This window comes from Botryllus schlosseri, chromosome 6 (assembly GCF_051294905.1).
Source record: "Botryllus schlosseri isolate E-star chromosome 6, Bs_hap1, whole genome shotgun sequence".
Classification (NCBI taxonomy): Eukaryota; Metazoa; Chordata; class Ascidiacea; order Stolidobranchia; family Styelidae; genus Botryllus; species Botryllus schlosseri.
In genome coordinates, this window is record NC_137241.1 from 27,286,791 (window position 1) to 27,309,810 (window position 23,020).

The window sequence follows — 23,020 nt, forward strand, 5'->3', positions numbered from 1 at the left end:
ACAAATTCTATTAGAATTAGATTACCGGCATTTCGCTTTAATTAGTCTTATTGAACCACTAGAAGTATCTAGTTGTCCAGGTATGAGCAGTAGAGAATTATGAGTATATGGATTCACCTGAGACAAGTACGCGCGCTGCTTCTTTACCTAACTAACTCTGGTTGCCGTGCGTTATACACGAACGAGCCGCAATAGGTGACGGCGAACGCTGAATAGTTCATTTATTTCTATCGGCTTACTATGCATTTGTTTCCTTGTCGCGCGATGCGCCAAAATGTATATTAAAGCTAAGAAAACATATTCTTAATAATATTGGTACTTGCATAGGCCTATATTATTGTAAACCTTTTATCCTCTCTCAGCCAACGTGCCAGATTTATCGACAGAGCTGATGACATCTAAAATTATGGGCTTGGAATGGTTCATCTAAGCCAGTGGTTCCAAAACTTTTTGGATGTCGGAACCGCATTTCGAACTTCTGAGTACGGATGGAGCCGCTTGAAAACACTGAAGTAGGCCTAGGCTACTTATAACTAATATTGAAAGGTAGGCCTATAGCTAGCCTACCTCTGGATCTCATCATTTTTGTTGCATATTTAGAGGTCAATTAGAGACGCAAGAAGGCTACCTTGGAGCCGCAGCCGCATGCGGCTCCGTGAGCCGCATTTGGGAACCACTGATCACTAGGGCAAATTTTTGTTGCACTAAAGTCACGAGAAAGTTGCATTTAATTTTAACAAAAGTTGAAGTAAAAAGTTGCATTTATAATTTTGTTGAATTGTTGGGATATGAGATACTCGAAAGGCTCGGCTCTATTACCGCAAAAAATTCCAAACAACATCGCGATAACCCCTTTGCCCTAAAACAAAACTGATCACTAGGGCAAATTTTTGTTGCACTAAAGTCACGAGAAAGTTGCATTTAATTTTAACAAAAGTTGAAGTAAAAAGTTGCATTTATAATTTTGTTGAATTGTTGGGATATGAGATACTCGAAAGGCTCGGCTCTATTACCGCAAAAAATTCCAAACAACATCGCGATAACCCCTTTGCCCTAAAACAAGTAGAATAACACACCCCAAACCCCCTAGGTCCGCAAACTTGACCCAAGGCATTACAGAAAAACTCACTCATGGCGACCTTAACAAAATCAATAGCCCGAAGAAAGGGACCCAGTGAAAATGTAATTTTCGGCGGTCTCGCCTGGACGTTCGGAAACTATTTCAAATTTAAACGACAGAATTAATAAAGCTATCTATTTATATATTATTCGGGCACCGTCGTGCTTGGCAGGGGGAGTCGAACTTCTTTCCATTGTGTCATAGATATCAGTGAGATGCAGCAAACCAATCATATAGCTCTTTGTTATGCAAATCGAAGAGAGTAGAACCATACTAGAAATAGTTTATAGTATGTTTTTAAATCACTGCTTTACGTTTTTACACAATATTTGATAAAAGTTGCAGTAAAGATTGGCTATGACAAATAGAGAAAAGTTGCAAAATGTTGCACTATTAAATCCCTCCAAACAGCTTAAAGCACCGTAGTACATAGATTCCGAGTATCTACGAAGCTGTCGGAAGCTGTAAAAAAGTTGCAAAAGTTGCAAGAACTTGCCCTACTGATCACTAATCACTGATACGCCGTATCTGTAAGACACCAGTAGATTACGCACCCAAACGACTACAAGCGCTGCCTACAGTACACCGCTCCCTCATAATTGCGCATAAACTTTGACCGGAGCCTGTTATATTATTTATTTGCATTTTTGACGTATCAAAATAAAGAAACCTACTGAATTTGAATCGCGCGAAGCGGGAAGAAATTTTTAATTGATTAAATTTACCGAAAATTATTCAACTGCATGTGTTGATTTACGAAATAATTTTGGGGCCCTTGGCGCTTTGTTGTTATGGAATTTGGGTGCTATAGTTACGGTTTTGGATTCACTGTATTTTTCATTTTTCATTATCACCGTTTGTTGATATTTATTACATACAGGAGTATATGTAATACTGATATTATATTTGGACCAAATGACTTGATGGCGTAACGGTAGCATCGGTGGCCAATGCACGCGGACATCATTTCACCGAAATATTTTCGCTTATTTTTGGAAATGAACTTCGGTGTGTCTGTCTAGACACGAATGTCCAGTGGACTCTGTGGCCCCATTTGTTGACCAAAATTACCCCTTTTGTAAGGATAAGAAGTGATTTAATCGTTGTGATTGCGAAATGTTACATTTTACTAGTAGGCTAATAGCCTATATAAATATATGATATCGTTCAGGTAAACTATATTGCTAATATACCTACCAGATATAACCGGTTCCATATTCAATAGTACCATCTGGGAGCAAATCTGGTGATGAAATTGTACGGAGAGATGACGCAACAAGTCTCGGACCAATGATGTCACACTTTTGTAGCATCCCCTCATACACGACAGAAAAGGAAAGAGCCACCTAATACATTGCATCACTCGAAAGGAATTTAAAATATCACTTTGAACCGCGGGATGGGATCGATGCCTAACGATAACGCTTGTAAATTCTAGTAACGCTCGTGACTTCTATAGTGTGTTTGCTCTGCGATCGTGTTTTAAGCATGTTTAATGGAGAATTGCTCACGCGATCTGGGTAATATATTATGTTCCTAATTCCCAATACAATGAAACAAAAATGCCCGGTCATCGTTACACCGTCGTGTAGTCGAATTAACGGGGGTTAGATTTCGTCGTTTACTGCATGCACGTGCGGCTCTGAAACAGACGAGGCTTTTTACAACACCAAGTGTTGCGACAAGGGTTACCATTGCCGACTCGGGGATATCCAGCACTAGTTCTCTGGCGAAGAAGGCCGTCTGCAAAATCAGTACTTGCGTTGAAATCAATCATTACTTCAGTAGCATTCACCGTGAGATTCTTTCTCTTCCAAAATAAGTTCGAAAGGTTTTAAACTATACTATAATGTCAAACTTTTAGCCATGGCGGGGAATTTAAGTATGTAAACAGTAACATCACCATGAAGCATGTGCAGTGCAACGTGCACGAGCAGTTGTTCACCTCTAAAATTATTATCTACTATGCCATATCGTCTTATTTCTATTACCTATTTATACGTCAGGCAACACCGTGTAATATAAATGGCAGCTAAGCGAATAATCGAGGGTATTTTGTCATGATATATTATCCGTACGACATGAAATAACAAATAAATAAAAATTTAAATATTGTTTCATGCAATCACCCCTCCCCCTTATATTCAGTCACAACAGAAAACATTCATTCGAATCACCCACGGATGGATGGGCTTATCGGTACCAGCTGGAATATAATGAATTTTTGAAAATATATGTGTAACATGAATATTTACGTGAAAATTTCCGATATGTTTATACTGTATTCCAGCTGCAATTCGCTTTCGATTCAACGACATTTTCAATTAACCTTTTTCCAAACTGAGTTGTATGATTACAATTATATTTATATATAGCTATAGTATTTATATGCAATGTTTTATGGGGCAACTACACCAATACCTTATGTCTAGTCGAAAGGGGTTTTATGCTGACGCCTCAATGATAAAAAAAATCCCCAGTCAAATTATGACCAATACGATGACTTACATCATCCGAACAGATTTGTAACCGTGTTTACACGGATATTAAATATATATTTGTCAAATTAAGTGTCTCAAATTATTTTTGCCTACAAATTTTTTAGTAAATGTTGACTCATTTCAACACCGGTAAATCAAAAGTCAAACAAGCAATGAGTAAGGATTTTTTGACAGTTATATTTTTACATCAATTGAGCTCACCTTTGGAGTCGACGTTATCAACGTAATTTGTTTTAACTGTATTTTTCTGACTCACGTCGAGTCTATACGTCGCGGAATGTAGCTCCATCATGTTCTCGGCTTGAACTCATTTCAAGTGTTAACTTAACATTATCAAAACGTGAATTTACACGAAACGCTTTGTTCTGAAGTCCTCAGTCAAGACACGTTAGCAATCTATTGAGACCTTAAAATAATTGATCTTTGAACAGGAATGTGACGTGGATACCGTAGAGTGGACATTGATAGCGCTTCATAGAGCCCCGTTTTACAAAGGCAACAAACTAATTCTAACTTGTCGCGTGTAACAACCTCCTTTTGACGTTGTTCGCAACGGTCAAGATCTTTGAATGGGTAAATTCTCCTGTTTCCAAGATATACTATAACGTGCCTACTTGCTTTCAAATACTTTGAAGTATCGATACCAGCGCATTATCCAAGATTATGCTTGTTGCAACTGCTACCCCCGAAATCCATTGCAATGCATATATCGTAACACACATGGCTATTACGATCCATCAGTCCCTATGCTATTTGATTAAGAGATCAGGTTTAGGCTCACATTCGAGTTGTTCTATTTCCTGGAATGAATGCATTATAATCCAGCAGTCGGGTTGTATTGTCGTGTTCATTATACAGATTCGTGCAATATTAGGTATTGCCGGTTATAAGCCAATACATGTCGAATATAATAACAGCCGGTGCGTCCCGCCCCCGCAGGTTTCCGATTTAAAATTTGTTTTCGATTTCGTTTAATCGTTGGCGCCCTCATTTCCACCCGTGTGTGGTCCTATCTCCGATGTGAAATGAATCCATGTGAAGAAAAGGTTTATTCAGTATTTGTCGTTACTATGATTGGCAGACATCACATACATGAGCTGGCGCTAGGAAAACTACGCTCTTTTCCGATCTGCAGATGAGTTTCGATAATAATATATTTCCAACTGTCCAGTTCTCCCGTCCTGGGCTATGGGAAAATAGATTTCCAGATTTTCCGGCTCCCATAACATATAGTCATGTACTTCTGCACTAGGAATGAAAATATATTCTACCACCTGTATTGTAGCGATGTGAAAATTATTTTGATAGCAATCTGCATACTATATTTGATAACATTGATACAGACACACGATAAAATAGCAACCGTTCCTAAATCTGTTAAACCGGATATAGAATAAAACTATAGCGCGGGTGTACGAATCTATCCGCGCATAAGTATAGTTATTTTTCTTTCCCCAAATGAGCCATTGTGAATAACATATCATTTAATATTATGAGCATTGAATAAATAGATGTATACAAATGACGCAAAATACACTATCCCTAGAGTCAATATCATATTTCGATTCCACGAATTTAATTTGTTGAATAGAAGGTCGTGGCTGTGCTTGGAAACCTTCTATATATGGCTTTTCGGAAAATCTTGCACGAAAGTACCCGTATAAAAATTACGGGTTTACTATATGGACTTTCGATTCGAAACGATCTATAAAATGTGTTCGGATGCAAATCGTTCAGTGTATACTAGCGGGTGAGTGGAAATGCACTATTCTCTCTGCATTGCAAGAATTTCAGCTGGACTCGTGTCGATATCCAAGAACATTAAAGCAATATACGGTTGCTTGCTCAATGCTCAAGTATATTTATTTACGATATCGACGTATGCGTTAAGGATTTATACATGTGTGTATGGCTCTTACGATCTACATTTCGCAAGACGACGAATTTCGTCATATAAATTGATCCTACCCTCTGTTGCAATTACAATATTCATATGTGCAACACATCGTAATGTATTGTAGATATGTTTATTGCGTAAATAACCAGCACGCGTATATATATTTCTTTTTATTTGCCAGATGTCTTTCGATTTTAAGCAATATGGTAGCAATGGTTTGATTAGCCTCTTGGGAGCGATCACAAACACTCAAAATTCGACGTAGATTTCAGCATTGTGTCAATTGAATTTTGCATTTCGTGTTTCGTAATAATTCAGTCGCGTTTGAGGGGATCACAGAAGTTAAGATTGACTGTGAAGTCGGGAGTATCACCTCTATTCATCGGCTCTGTGCGATTTTCAGCCACTGTTCGATTATTTGAAGACAACAGTTGTCATGCTCTTCACAACCCTTGAAAGCAATCTTCTTATTGTAGTTCACAATAGCAAGAAGGAATGACTTTTCCACGCTATGCACAGTGACGAGAAATTGGTGTGAGAGATGGAATTAGCTCGTCCTAGGAGGCGCAAAACCTTTGTAGCCCAAACTTGAAGCCCCATTACCAAACTACAAGCAAGCCGTCGCCGTATTAGATTTTCTAATATGAATTCCAAAGTGCTTTTGCCAAATTTTTAACATAATCATAAGCTGACATCCGCCTGTAATCCATTGCGGACGATAATATAACCATTAGATGTTGGTTAAAATGTAACGAGACATTCAGACACAATTTCCTTCTTATCAAATATCAAATAGCATTTATTTGTTTTCCTGTTTTATAGACTTCAGAATATTTGAATATTCGAAAGAGTTGATTCCTTCACGGGTGCGGTTTATTTCATGTATAAGCCTCAACTGCATGCGTTTGTACTAAGATATAAACGCGACCTACCATTGTATATTTTTGTCAAATTTCCTAAAGATATATGCAATTCGTTTCCTGGCTTTTTTGAGTGCCTCCTTAATGCCCGGGCATAAATCGAAGAATGGGATATGTGCTCAAATGTATGGTTGATAAATTTCCGTTTTAAAGCATCGCGCAATTACAATAATAAAACGACTATGCGAAGTCTTAGAATCAAGCATACGTAACAGCATGACCGAAACAGCACTTAGTAAGCCCCCACAAAAAAAAACGTTGGTCTTAATTTGGCCCCCCATAGGGTGATAAACACAGCTTCTGGGGGGAGTCGCCCCAAGACCCTTCATCAGGCTATAATTTTTTGCCGCTACTTATCAGCGAGATCTGCTGTACTGTATAGTGAGCCAGCTTAGTCCATCTGGACGCTGGAAGCGCGAAAATATTCTATAATTAATGATTGAATCCGTCAATATGATCGGGAATTGCATTTATAATATTGCTATCAATTTTTTATCTTCTATCTGGTCAGCGCTCACGTAATCCGATTTACCGGTAGAGCTGAGTGAGGTGTCGGGGAAAATGTAGAGGCCGTAAATAATGATGAAACAGCTTCGGGCGGACCCGTTGGTATAATGACTTCGTTACATGATGTTATTTCGTGACCCCCTGTCTGCTATGTCAAAAGATATTGAAATCGCGAAACGTATACTAAACTACAAGACGCACATGATTTCAGATTGGTATTTCTTCACTGGCAAATAATTGTTCCCTGTGGGATGGCATTTATCTTGTGGGATCCAGATTGCTTGAACAGGAACATTTAGCGCCTATGGATAGGGTTCTGGTTTAAATCATTTTTTCCGTCGATTTTTTATTTTAATTTCATTATTTTGATTTTATTGAATATTTTGTTTTTTTCAAATTCTCTGACGAGATGCGTGAATGTGGTTTATAATTGGACAATCATGTGCATTTTATAGCAACCGGAGATAGCATTTCGTCACCGGCATCGGTATAGTTCAGCTATTTGACAGACAGACGGGAAAAGAGCAAAGAGCTGTGGTCAATCAATATGTTAGAGTGTTTTCTGTGGATAGTTAGTTGTCAGCGACATCCTTATGCTGCTATTTCCGAGGCACTGGTGGGATACCAAAAACGAAGCGCAATCCGAAGTCTCTATCGGAAGATTCCCTCATCTCTGATGACTAAGCGTTGCAAAACTATTATGGATGGTCCCGATATTACTCAAGCCGTTTCCTCGCTACTGGAACAGATCAGTAATGATTCTAGCGACCCATCATTACCACATGGGTTAAAAGTTTTCAGCTATGTGGATTATGATTCAAGGCCGCTCATTATTAAAGTTTAACCGTTATCCTTCATCATCTTGATTGAAATGGTCGTCATTCATTCCATTTTCTTTTGTTCGTGTTGTTATCATGAGTAAAAAAAAAAAAATCAAAAAAATCATGATTTGAAATATTTATTCGATTAAAATCAATTTTAGTCAGTGGCAAATTAATTTTAACCGGAACCCCACCTATGGACAATTAAACATATATGTATATTGTATATATATATATCGAAGTTTTCGGTCAGGATATCCGCCTGTAATCCATTGCTGACGATAATACAACCCTTAGATGTTAGTTAAAATGTAACGAGACATTCAGACAGAATTTCCTTCTTATCAAATATCAAATAGCATTTATTTGTTTTCATGTTTTATAGACTGGACGAGTACGTATGCCTTCAGAATATTTGAATATTCGAACGAGTAAATTCCTTCGCGGGTGCGGTTTATTTCATGTGTAAGCCTCAACTGCATGCGTTTGTACATAGATATAAATGCGACCTACCAGTGTATTTTTTTCAAATTTCCAAAAGATAAATGCAATTCGTTTCCTGGCTTTTTTTTAGTACCTCCTTAATGCTCGGGTATAAATCGAAGAATTTGGTATGCACTCATTATGCATGGTTTATAAATTTCCCTGTTTTAAAGCATCACGCGATTACAATAATGAAACGAGTATGCGAAGTCTTAGAATCAAGCATATGTAAGAGCAGGACCGAAACAGCACTTAGTTAAGCCCCCAAACGTTGGCCTTAGGCTCCCACAGGCTGGTGAACACAGCTTCTGGGGGGAGACGCCCCCAGACCCTTCATCAAGCTGTACTTTTTTGGCGCTACTTATCAGTGATATCTGTTGTACTGTATAGTGAGCCAGCTTAGTCCGTCTGGACGCCGGAAGCGCGAAAATTTTCTATAATTCATGATTGAATCCGTTAATATGATCGGGAATTGCATTTATATTGGTATCATTTTTTTTATCTTCTATCTGCTCACGTAATCCGATTTACCGGTACAGCTGAGTCAGGTGTCTTGGGAAATGTAGGGGCCATAAATAATAATGAAACAGCGTCGGGCGGACCCGTTGGTATAATGACTTCGTTACATGATGTTATTTCGTGACCTCCTGTCTGCTACGTCAAAAGATATTGAAATCGCGAAACGTACTAAACTAAAAGACGCGCACGATTGCAAATTGGTATTTCTTCACTGGCAAATAATAGTCCCCTGCGGGATTGTATTTATCTTGTGGGGTTCAGATTGCTTGGTCATGAACATTTGGAGCCAGCCATTTAGCGCCTATGGATAGGCACCTGGTTTAAATCAGGCTGATTTAATTCAGGTGATTTATATCAGGTTTTCTTCGCTGATTTTTGAATTTAATTTCACCATTTTGATTTTATTGACTATTTTTTTTTCAAATTCTCTGACGAGATGTCTGAATGTCGCTTATTATCGTACTATCATGTTCATTTTATAGCAACCGGAGATAGCATTCGTCACCCGCAACGGTATAGTTCAGCTATTTGACAGACAGACGGGAAAAGAGCAAAGATCGGTAGTCAATCAATATGTTAGAGTGTTTGCTGTGGATAGTTAGTTGTCAGCGACATGCTTATGCTGCCATTTCCGAGGCACTGGTGGGATACCGAAAACGAAGCGCAATCCGAAGTCTCTATCGGAAGATTGCCTCATCTCTGATGACTAAGCGTTGCAAGACTATTATGGATGGTCCCGATATGACTCGACACGTTTCCTCGCTACTAAAGCAGATCAATAATGATTCTAGCGACCCATCATTACCACATAGGTTAAAAGTTTTCAGCTACGGGGATGAGGATTCAAGGCCCCTCACTATTAAAGTTTAAGCGTTATCCTTCATAACCATGATTGAAGTGGTCGCCATTCATCCCATTTTCTTTTGCTCGTATTGTTGTTATTACGAGTAAAAAATAAAATCAAAAAAATCATGATTTGAATTATTTATTCGATTAAAATAGATTTTAATCAGTGGCAAACTGATTTTAACCGGAACCCTACCTATGGACAATTAAACATATATGTATTTGTATATGTATATCGACGTTTTCGGTCAGGATAAGGGCATAGTCCTTTTCGGCCGTGGTTTTCTCGCTGCCGATCGTTCTGGCACATTTCTCGCAGTCGCATGTTACATGCTGCTGGTTTAAATAATCATATGTCGTGGTGCGGTAATGGCCGACGCCAAAATGCCCATTTCTATAAATCATGAGTATTTTTCTTGGGGAAGGGTACCCAATAATCATGATATTTGGCAACATTAAATCATTAATTATTTATCATTAAATAAATTTTCAAAATAATAGGCTACTCTTCAATTTATGTTAATACTTCACAAAATAATATTAGGCCCCCTTCGAGCTCGCCTCTCCCCCATCAGGGGTTTGCGGTGCGGCAGTTACGGTCCTGCGTAAGAGTAATCAGATCTGTTTACTGAATGGTTTCTAATTGAATTGCCCGTATATCCGTGTTGTGATATGTCTTTGTCTATCGCCGAGAGCACATGTCATCCAAGCCATTTCATTAATCACACGTAATACGGACGACGATTGTATCGCTGATTGAGAATATACAATTTTTTCGAGGTCGAATTTCAAAACATGGAAATACCACATCAAAGTAGCTAAATTGTGCGTGTCAAAATTTTATGTGCACTTATGAGATCTCGTTCACCAATGGATGTATTGGACATATAAAATTAGGAAGTATAACACGCGTTTAATTTCATAATTCATCTCCACATTCGTCGAATTCATTGCATTTGATCGCGATGTTACAACATCAATTTATCGCTATTAAACATCCACATTATTTGAGGTGAACAAGTCATTTAATCATGGATTCATCATTACATTTCTATATTTACCTTATCTCGTGGAAATTATTTTTTCGTCTTCGATAACATCAGTTGGGTATACCAAGCGACACTGTTACTAATTCGCGGGATATGATTGTTAGAGAGATATCGTTACAACATTTCCGACGCGACAACGTAGGAGATTATGACATCACCGTGAATGGCATAATAAGTCTCAAAGTCGTGTTTGTATCTGTGATATGACGATAGTTTTTTGAGTGAATAGAAAGCTCGCAGTGACATGGCCTATGCGTGAACTCGCCGGCTATTCGACGGTATTGAATAACCATCGTTAATGCGTCTGACTGTGAAGGTCAAATTTCCGAGGCTTATTGCGTGTGTGGTGCGTCGCCCGTATCAATGGGGAAAACTGAAATGATAAACGATGTCTTGAGCATTCATCCGTCCGTAAACAAACGACTCTCTCGTAAGAGCCGGGATGTGAAAGGTTCAACGAACTTTGTATCAAGGGCCGATCGCCTACATTAAAAGACTATTTCTGGTAATTCTGGATAACGGTCGTAACCTATAGGTGTGAATGCCAAGAGAAATAACTTTCAATATCTCGACATTGGTCCCATATATTCGTGATCCGTTCAAATTTCAATCTCCGTTAAAAATAGAAGATTTACCCATACTCGAGAATCAAATAGGTAATATTAGAGGTATACGAGAAAAGAAAATGATTATCGTGTGCTTTCCGGCTTGCCTCCGACCAGATTGCTATATACAGTCACGAAACTACATTTTTATGCGGATTGGAGATATTTTTATGCAGATCGCATTTGCACAAACTGCTTCTGTTACGGTTTGCGATTCGGGGCGTAACAAGAATATACTCCTAAGTGCACAGATGCAAATAGTATCCAATGGGTAAATAATTTCAGACATGGCCTAGGCCATGTTTCAGATGATACTCCAAATTTGAGAATTTGAAATCGGAAAGCTGACAGAATGTTCTGCTGAAATGTGAGTCTGCGGTATGATAAAAATTCTTCTTCGCCTTCAATTGGTAAGTGACCCACTTTGGTGGTATCGATTTATTTCGATTCCCGTAAAAGTACTTCTGAACTTGCCTACGTTGGCGTGAGCAATCATTGATGATTCACCATTATAGTCGTGGCAGCAATATCATATATGTAAGCCTGTCGAATTAGTGATATAAAATGGCGAAAATCTGAAAGACTCGAAGGAATCTTGCTTGATATGAAATTTATTGGACATATAGTTTGACTTTTATTAATGCTGGTTCTACATCAATGGTCACTTTACCAGAATCATAAATTTTGTCTTGTTTTCTGATTCCTGACAGACCAACGAATAGCGCGCCACACTCTAAAGCAGGGGTGTCAAACATACGGCCCGCCAGACCATTTCATCCGGTCCGCTATGTCATTCGGAGTACATTGAAAAAATATTATATTATACAGCATATTTCTAATGGAAGTAAGTGTCGAATATGCTTATCGGCCAGATTATTACCATCTGTCGACAGTGTTGAGTTCTAACTCAAGTAGCCTAACTATCAGGAACAAGGCGGTGACATTGACGCTGCATAATGGGAAGGCAAAAAAATGCACATCCTATTCAGAGTTTTCTGGGAAAGAGAACCAAACAATAGCTATTCACACAGGCGGAAACGACAATGAAACCGTTACATGTAAAATACATGAATGATATAATAGCTATACGAAGAATAGAATTCAAGTATCTCTGGTCACACTGCTGCTAACATTACTCTGACCCCGGTCTTCAGAGAAATCGAATAGTGAGTTGGTGGTATTAAAATGATGAACAAAATTCCAGCGCCCTCGTTTACAATGTCTATTATTCCTCACCACGAATACGCAGGGCCAACGACGCATCAAGATTGCAGCAAGACAATATTGAAATATTTCAAGTTATATCTTCATTAGAGACTCAGTTTTAGTGGTGTACAACTGTTTTCAATCGTCCAATAATTGCATATTGTCAATTTCATTGTTTGCGAATAACGGTGATGCTAGAATAGAGCCCATATGATCGGTGATATAATATATCATAGTATTTTGCAGGGCGGTTGATAATAAAGCATTCCATTGAAAAACAAAGGTATGGAGTTGGAGGTAGCATTTTGGGTCATTTGACTATGGTCTGGCCCGCGAGCGATCAATACATTTGAATCCGGCCCGCGACGCGAGTTGAGTTTGTCATCCCTGCTCTAAAGGCTTGTGTTATACACTATACCCAGTACCCGGCTCAGTTGGAGACAGCATTTGAATTTCTACCTGTCGGTCTCAAAGATGGTGTTATAACATTTCTGGCCATTCGATATCAGAATAATACCGTGATGGTTAGGCGTCCTGTGTCATGATCGATATGTCTTAGGTTAAATCCCCGGCCGAGCCAGACCAAACACCGGATCAGTGAAACTGGTATCTTAGTCTTCCCCAATTGACGCTTGGAATTTCCGGGATAGATAGCATGGAGAAAGCCCTACGAGGCTGCACCTTTCATGTCCAGCTGTCCAGTTACCCGGTTCCTGCTCAGTGATTGATTCCCAAACCGTCGCCTTACTGCGCCACTTACAGCCCACTTTCGTCCTGGGTTTTTGTCAGACATCACATGCATGGACCACCAGGTGGATCCAGATAAACCCATAAAACGTACCACTATACTCCACCTGCCAACGCGCGCAACGCTTCGACGTTGCAGAAGTTCGAGAAATTAAAGTATCTAGGCCGAGCACGAATCTACGGTAATGACGAGAAATCTAAAGCAAAACTTTACCAAAACTCAGTTAAGGCTACCGATAAAAAATTACATGAAAGAGCCCGCTTCAGTGACACGGGTGAAGTGCTCTGTATTTCGATAGATGCCTCAAGCAATGTCAGAATATTCGTATCCAGCTCCATGTGCATTTCTAATGACTGTTCAGTGTTCGGTATTGATGTTCAGCCTCGATTAGCACTTTACCGTCGCTTTGTGTTTTGGATTTTCTAGCGTGGCGTCATTATGAATGTTAATCGCTAAATATATGTTTTCCATTCGCCCTATTTGCCCGCACACCAGATTTCGAGGTCTCAACGTTTATAGAAATGTTCAATTTTCGACAATTTGTCTTCACAACGATGTACGTCACACGTATAACAAGTCTGGTATCGACGCATTCGTTACATTCCATGGAGGGATGTTCCGAAAACAATTCCAGCTTTTCATAATGTGGTAGTTTGGTTGCTACAATATACAAAAAAATTATTTGTCAAATCTCAAGAAAAGTTTGCTCAAAATCTCATTGTGTTTACTTCCGAAATCTCTTATCAATAAATGTCTCAAAAACAGAAACTCCACCGAAAGATTTGCGTGCCTGTATCATAGAGTACACGCGGACTCGGCGTGAACTCGGTTAATTATCAAATATTTACTACAATGGTATTATTGCATCGGCAAAATCGACGCAATCATCTCTCAGTCACATCTGCTTTACAACTCTAGAACATATTCGAATGTCAATTCTGTGGTACTGCATACGTGAAGCTGATATTGGAAGTAATATTTCAGGAATATGACGGTGAGATAATGTTTGCTAGTTCGATGATTAATGATATAATAAATTCATAGTGTGGCCATAATAGAGTAGGTGTCACGGGCAACTGCCGGTTGATGTTATTCTGCGCATTCGCTTCATTATACAATATCTCAGCAAAATATCGCCAACTTTAGCGTCTGTGAATATCGTAATTTATTCGAATTTAAATTAAATAAGCCACTTCAGACCCCACATTGCCGATTACGTTGCGAAGTGCACATACAACCCATTAAAAGACACCTATAAATTATTAGCGACACGAAAATGCACGTTTCGAAGTAAGAAAGAGCAAAGAGTGAAATTGTCCCTTGACTTAATTTTTTTTTGACGTAAGTCAACGAATATTTGCTGTTGGTAAATTATTATAGGCGCACATAGGACCTTAAAAGAGATACGCGCCACTGTTTTGTGTGTGGAATAACAAAAGCAGTTATGTTGTCGGCATGCGCGACATGTTAAGAAGATTTAGCTCGCATAGTTTATTTAACACTGTTTAAGTTATTCCCTCAATCGTTAAATTTCGAAGTTTAATCTATTCATTTGTTCACAGAATCCGGGGTATTCATCGTCACAAAAATGTCTATGACATTTATCTTCATCTTGTACAGACGACGTACAAACATCTCGCAAATGCCGACGGACATACAAAGCTTCTGCGGTGGATTTGATCTTGAAAAAATTGCCCCTTCGCGAAGTCAACGAACTCCAAATGATAGGCGGCGGGGAGATATTAGTTTATTTTGGGGTAAGGGGTGGGATACATCAAATTGCAACATACGCAATGGTTTGATCTTATATAGCGGATACTATAGATACGATCAAGTTCAATGTTGGCTAAGTTGATCAGAAATCATCAATCAACGTTACGGATTAACGTGGACGAGCTATGGCGTTGGTTATCGCAATGATGATATATAGTACGGAAAAGGTATTCATTTTCTCCCGATCCGAAGTATTGAACCGTGCTGGGATATTCAACGTCAAAGGTATCTGTTTTCTATCCTTGTTTTACAAATTACATTCGAATCCAATACAGCCGTTGCTTGCAATTCATACTGTGATTAAAGATATTGCGCAAAGAAAATCAATCGAACAATTTAGGTTTATCTCTTGTGCGAAACCCAGCTTCCTAATAATGGGTCGCGGGCCATGCGGTGCGATTACGTCATGTCCAATTTCCGCCGGGGTATGCGAGAGACGCACGTTCGTATCTAATAGTTATCCGGATGAAAAAAGAGTATGCCTATATCCATATAAATACCAGCGTTGGGAGCAGTTAGTCCAAAACCGAATCGGATAGCGGCATAGATATCAAACAAACTGAAAACAAATCATAATGTCACATTTACCTGTATGGATGGTTCTACTGCTTACGTTAGTCGTTGCAAACGCCAAGCAATGCTCGTACTCGCGCGTCGCGAATAAATACGAACAGAAATTCAGTGATTTCAGCGAAGGAGATATATTAGTAGAAGCAAGATATCGGCCAAATAGAAAGAGGTAAGAATTATTGTATTATATTGATTTTTGGATTCAATTTTTGCTAGCAATATCAATTTTATTTCGCACGAAGTTTAATGCATTGCGTAGCACTGGTTTATCACGGTTTGGTTCCATTCTAAACGGGGTATATGCATTTCCTCGCGACATTATACATAGTAAGCGAAGCGAAATCTAGAATGTAAATTCCTCTGATGGCCTATTTGCCGAGACGCTTTGTTAAACCTCCTTAAGTCTAGCGTAAATATTGGCTCACTAATCTCGCAATTCTTGAGTCCCAACAGCCCATGAGATGTGAAATTATCAATAGGTATTGGAACTTAAAGGGTTTTGTAATTGTGATGAACTCCGTCGGAGATATTTTGCCAGCAAATTCCGCTCACGCGGATACAGAAATGAATAGGTCCCGTGTTCTTAAACGTGACGCCGTTACCTGATCCCAAATCACAATTGCGGTTATCCCGTTCGCGGATAATGGTGGTATCGCTTCACTTCTGCCATTTAATGGGGAAGATGAAAAGCGGTAACTTAACTACACGACGAAGCAGTTGCGAAAGTCTCATACCTCACGGCAAAGCTAATATTGAAAGTGAAGGAATCGCCGAAGTCTGGTTGTCAGTAAACGCCAGTTTCGTGACAACACGAGGAAATATTTCGCAAGTAGGCCTACTAGATTGCAACACCGCATCGGTCACAATAGCCAATCTCTACAGAAACATTCCGCTTACTTGCTTTGAATGCTTTAAGAGGGCTCAAGCCTCTCTGCTTTATTGAGTGGTTTCATTGCCCGACGGGGTGTATTATTTGAGCGTACACTGTAAATATATGATCAAATCTATCAGGCTATTTATATTAAAGTCGCATATCGATGTCGTTTAAAATGCCCCGCTTTCGGTACCACATTTTCCGCCACACGTACCTTACTAGTACTGAACAGACCCACTTTGCCAAAATTATTGATATTATTGAAAATTGTATAAGAAATATTTTGTAGCGGATTTGCAGACTTGTTATAGCATTTTCCAGTGACGCTGTCTACTTTACCAACCACAATTAACGGTTCAACCGCGGTGGGAGCGCCCGTCGCACTTATAAATATTTCAAGCGCTGCGCGTGGGTGTGGGGCTACGGCCTATTCACGCAGCGCGAGCGCATCTTTACAATGTTGTAACAACAGCTCTTTAATTTTAGATTCGAGATCATAAGACTTTGGAATGATGATGGCGGCTTAATGGACGTGAATGCTGACTTTCAAGTATCATTTGACGACAGTCTGGACGCTGTCACGGCGGAATGTTACAAGGCTCTGTCCAACGAAAGATACTTACTCGGTCTTCGCAGTAACGGGTACGAATATTACCCCGTTTTGCCGCCTCTTCCAATCAGAAAACACTCGAAGAGACATGACATTTGGGGAAGGTGGTGCGTGGCGTCGCCAGAGAGTTGTGAGCTGAAGATATCGCGAGCCGGTTTCCCGCCAATTTTCACGTTGCATAGAAACGCTATTATCATAGCCAACTGCCACGTTTCGTCGAAGGCCTCCATTACCGGTATCGAATGGCGAAAAGACGGCCAAGTTATCGACGAGAGAACAGCAGGCGAATACGCCAGTTACGGCCTATTTGTCAATCGCCTAGACCTTGAAGACGGCAGAAGCGAGCTCATCATATCGTCCGCCTCTGATCTGCACACCGGTACTTATACATGCGTGGCTACCGATTCTGAAGGCGTGACTGTTGAAATGAAAAGCGAATTCGTTCGCGCCGGAGACGACAGTATGTTCACTTCTTGTCCAGCTGGTAAAGAAAAGTATTGCCTCAGCGGCAGCACTTGTCGGGGCATTACCCGAGTTCCAGACGCAGTTGTGTGTCTGTGTCCGAGTGGATTTCACGGGAAAAGATGTCATAATGTAGACACGTTTGACCTCACCAGTTTCACTTACAAAAACGGAGATCAAACGATAGAACAGCTGCGAAGCACCACGGTTGTTTTGGGTATAGTTTGCATTATAACGGGACTATGTTTTGGTATTGCGCTGGTCGGCCTGTACCGATTAAAGCGAAAATGGCGACATCATTCACGTAAATATCATTCGCCGAGCGACCTCGAGAAAACAGTGTCTCATACAGATCTGGAAACAGCCGATGGGAGTTTGGAAAATGTCTGAAAGCGGCATTCTCGCACCTATCAGTACTTTGAGACTGACTGGCTGAATAATGAATGGATGAGAAGCTACCTGAACGGGGAACGCTTCTCTTCAAGCGCAGGCGCCAACACACTATCTTTCAAGTGGCAATATCGTCAGAATTATCGTAACACTGTGTCTTGTGGTGACACAATAAAAAAATATGGAATTTATCTTTGGAGCAGCAATTAACCAAAATGCTATTACTTATTGTATACGTATATATTTTTACATATTTATTCAATGTCAAACATATCGTTAACTATAGTGGGTTGTCGCATCCTATTCAAAATGCATTGAACGGCAAAGCCCTACCGACGTCCTTTCTTCACTCGTATTTATTACTTCACTTTATGATTGTCCTTCGAATAAACAGCATTTATTCATGTTTGACGGATCTTACTTTTGCGTGGGTGCAACTTCAAAGTTTTTAGATGTAGACAATAGTCGAGACAATAATTCGGATTTTCGGACGGCGATTGCGCTACGCAAATGTCACCCAACTGCGCATACCGGGTAGTGTTATCAACACGAAACTCCTGACATTTACTATTTGTTTGAAGGAACTTTCCAGCAATAAGCTACAGATCGTTAATGACGTGATGTAAACAGCTTCTAATATTTCAGACTTCCGCACTCGGCGATATGGGTAATTATGAAATAGCTTGGTCGTGAAAAAGAAGTGAAGATGCTTGTTGACATTCGATTTGCTTATGTCACTGCTAGCGGCTGGCCATATGAGAATTTGTATTGCTGACGCAATAGGCCTCACCTGATATATGCAATACATTCATGATTTTTCAGTGATTCATTTCTCAAAACCACGACGTAATTTTTCTTACAATTTAACGACGTCCTATGCTGATTCGAAAATAGCTCCAAAAATCTAAAAATGACAGATATGTTGGCCGAAAGTAAATGCGATCCATTCCGCAGATTTCAAGGTTTGACATATTTTCTTATTTCCCACAAATCATTATGCGGACATGCATTGAAAGCAAGCGCGGGCCCATTTTCTCCACCTGGTGTAGAGGGATTAAAACCATAATAAAGCATTTTTTGAATACGCATTAGCTCGTGATTCTTGCCAAATAATTTTTTGCTTGTAAATTTGTAGCTCCAATCCGCTATAACATAAGTCCTTTACGCACGCTTAAAAATAAGTCATCGATGCAACCACATATCAAATTATATCACGAAAGACCTCATAATGCGCCAAGTTTGCTGAAAGACTTTAGATTTCTACTTTAGACCGTGGTTCTCAACCGCCGGTCCGTGACAAGCTTCCTGCCGGTCCGCCAAATATATCAGACTTGTGTATCTCAAATTCAAAATACATGTAGTTGGACGCTTTTCCGTTAATTATACGAATATAACATCGAATTATAAATTGATTTATAAGTTTGAAACCTATTTTTCAGCATGGTATCGTAATAGAGCAGTGATTCTCTTTGCGATTTTGGTGCCTAGTCCCTTCTATTAGCCCACTTGAGCTGAGCTCAGACGTACCCGACCCTAAGCAAAATTAAAAACAACCAATGGCACAGGTACACGCATTCACCAGTTACACTTCATTCGGGAACACCTTCTGATTAGTACAAGATTCAGTATCAGATAAAAGATATAGTATCATTGTGTGACCGTGGATGGTACGACGTAATTACGACATCTAAAATCGAAATATAATTAGAATTGTTGCCATTGTTTAAACATGGAAGTTACAGCACAAATTAAACTTATCCCAAGTTCAAGAAATAGCATTTCTCTCAGGCGGCTACGCGCCTCCCCTCAGATGCTTTCACGATTCCCAGTTTGAGAACCACTGAAATCGAGAGTTAATGGTCTACTTTGGGCGTACGTCACAATGGTGAAAGTGTAGTAGAAACTGTGTAAAAGTAACTTACATCTCTAGCCTCTACCACCAAGTCTACTACCATTGTAACCTTACTATCGTTCGGAACACTTACGCTAAACTTCTACCAATCTACCAATACACATCTAATTTCACTTCAACAAAGTGTCAAAACAAGAAAACCCAATAAAATATCATTTTCACACAATACGAAAACCTTACAGTGGAAATTTATTGCAGGTTAGCGTGACTTCTGCTGTTCGCTCTCGGATAACAGTTCAGAAATGCGAGGCTTCATTTTGGAAAGTGTCATCGTATTGTTCAGTTGAAACACAAAAGCGTGATACCAATTGCTTGATTCCAGTTGAGCTTACAAATATCGGAGATAAAATTGACATTTCAGAAGGACTTCGAGCCCCAACCTCCCCTGCGTATACGCCACTGCACGCGGCGTACCACCACCAAAGTCATAATTCGACCACTGATCTGGCCTAATTGCAACCCATGATGGCCAAGACGGGCGTATATCAGCAGAAATCATATGTATGAGTTGGATGTGAGTCTTTATCTTCACGTAACCCCTTAGATTGGCTTATGGAGCCCTAGTGTTCCATGGAACACCGGTTGATAATTTATGTATTAAAAGAACGATCTGGTGCGGTCGCGACCCAAATTTATACCCTTCGCGACCCATATTTTAAGAACGCTGCGCTAGACGTCTCTCCTGACATGGAATGTAAGTCATCGTCGATAGAGATTACAATTATGTAATCTGCATATATAATTCTGTATATGGTTCTGATTGAAAGAAGCTTCGTAATTTGATGAAATTTGACGACGCTATCAATTCAAATGCTAAGCTGTTGATGTTGATGATGTCAGGTGATGTGATCGTTGTAGCGTAAAATATATAATAATTACGTAGACGTTTCACTCTGATCAAATTACGAATGTCAAAGTGACGGGGAGTGGATTTATTATTTTGAAATCCAAATCCGGTTCCGGATTGGATTCCAAGTTAAACATCGGTCGAAATCCGGTAAAAATCGCCAAATACGAATTCAACGGTAAGCTCAATTTACTCCTCCATATTGTGAATTTTAGCACAGTTGGCTATTGTAGCAGAGCAGGGTATATCCAGTATTTATCTTACAAACTCAGGATATCGTAAGCTCAGCACCACTCAAAGACGAATGTTATGAACTTTATGCCGAAGTGAGTTTCTGTGATTCAGATCTCACCACCGAGCAGAGATCATTCAATCCGTCAATAAGCCGCAGCGTTGACATCCGAAGCCATTTATCAAACAGTCATTGTTGACCTATCCAATTCAAAATCCAACTTGAGCATAAGAATGCGCGCAAGTAAACCATCCAGAACGATTCTAATAAACTTGCCAAAGAACCCCAGAGGATGAGTCAATGTAGATCAAACAATGATTACGGTTCGTAGTATGAGGAAAATCACATCCACTCTACCTGATTAATGCAGGTAATACAGTTTTGACTGCGGCCACCTTGCTGATTTTACCAGCATGAATAACGACAGTCTTCGACGCCACTGTTTCACAGTCATCGGTACGAAAAACAGATGAGTAACGTCCGTATAGCGGTTAAAGATTGCGTGCAACATTGTCGGATTTTGATACTCTCGAGTCTTGTTTTGATCCAGCGACGGCGTAAACCGGAACGAGTTCCCCATACGTAACGTAAAAGCGAGCGACTGTGCGACGTGTGCGTATGTTGTTTGCCACACCTTCGCCACGCCGATATTAAATTAGAAACAGGGTCAACGTATCAAGGACTTACCGATCGTGCAGACGGTATTGTTACATTTGGAACGCTAATATTAGCCCTAAAATGATGTCGAAAGTCAGATACATATGGAATTTTATTCAAGAATACGGCGTGATGTACTTCCACTTTGCGTCGATGGGTTCAAAATGCGTGAAGTCGCGAGTCATGGGAAGTCTGGAAGTACGCAGACATGGCACATTGGCAAATTACTTCAGCAACGATCGACACGGTAGCATAAAATTGCTATATTGGAACGTTCTGTATATTTTGGTGGGTCAATTTCAGGAAAACCAAGTTGACGTTGGTGATCCATGGATAACGCCTTAAGATTTGATGTTCGTGAGTGAGGATCATCGTTAAATTCATAAATATGTATTTCATCTAACACCTATCGTAGCGACACAAACACAATGCTTTCCCTTTTATAAATCACTACTTAATTCTCTAATTTATAGCTGACACGTGGTAGCAATACACCAAGAGCGTGTTACCGAATATTCTGAATTATAGCCACGATTTTGAATTGAAATATGTGGGGCAGTAAGAGCAATCGAGGTCGAATGATAACCGAAATCCACATGCATGTCGAATCGATATTGTCTCCGCGACTCACAGATAGCGTTGGGACCCCGGGAAATCCCGATCCCGGGATCCCGGGATTTGAAGCAATCCCGATCCCGGGATTGGTCCCGATGAAATCCCGGGATTTGTGAACAGCATCTACCAAGGCCTATGTAGCGCCATATCTCTTATTTTGGTAATAAAGCAGTGTCACAAACTCCGCTGATTGTCTAGAACAGTGGCCTCAAACACGCGGCCCGCCAGAACTGTTTTTGCGGCCCACGTTGGCGTTTTGACTTTTCAAGCATTCTACAATATTAAACTCGAAAATTTCAGATTTCGGATTTGAGAACTTGAAATTTCATTCTGAAACCACTCCAAAAACCTGAATCGCTATCACACATCAAACGTCCACTAGCTGCTAAATTATAATGCGACAGCTTTTACGATGACACGATGCATTTGTCGTCTCGCATGGTTTCTAACTGTCTATATAACTCCTTTATGTCGCCAAATTATGCCAAGCACAAAAATATTTTCAAAAAATATTGAAAAATATGACTTTTTCGTGGCAACCGTGAATATTACAATATTGTATTACATTTTCACAATGTGTATGGAATGCCAATCTGCAAGGTCCGACAAAAAGGCGTACTGGGAAATACATATTATACCCCTATTTGATGCTGCTGCCCGCCGCGTCATCAAAAACTACGAAATTGGCCCGCGATAAAATTGGAGTTTCGGACCCCTGATCTAAACGATGATACTCTTGATGCTCTTATGTTTTGCGTCAATTCAATATCACAAGGACTAAATGTTATTTGTGTAACTTGTATGTCTATTTTACTACTTTTCTAATCTCGGGGAGTCCCGGGATTGAGGAGCGAAA

General features: G+C 39.8%; 1 protein-coding gene across 1 annotated transcript; it reads left to right on the forward strand.

Annotated features, from left to right (window-relative positions):
• Positions 1-14,499: 14,499 nt before the first annotated feature.
• LOC145441905 (uncharacterized) lies at positions 14,500-18,306 on the forward strand. The gene is made up of 2 exons (XM_080319856.1): positions 14,500-15,734; positions 16,926-18,306. Exons 1-2 carry the CDS (start codon positions 15,571-15,573, stop codon positions 17,899-17,901), a joined length of 1,140 nt encoding a protein of 379 aa, XP_080175982.1. The 5' UTR covers positions 14,500-15,570; the 3' UTR covers positions 17,902-18,306.
• The last annotated feature ends 4,714 nt before the right edge of the window (positions 18,307-23,020 follow it).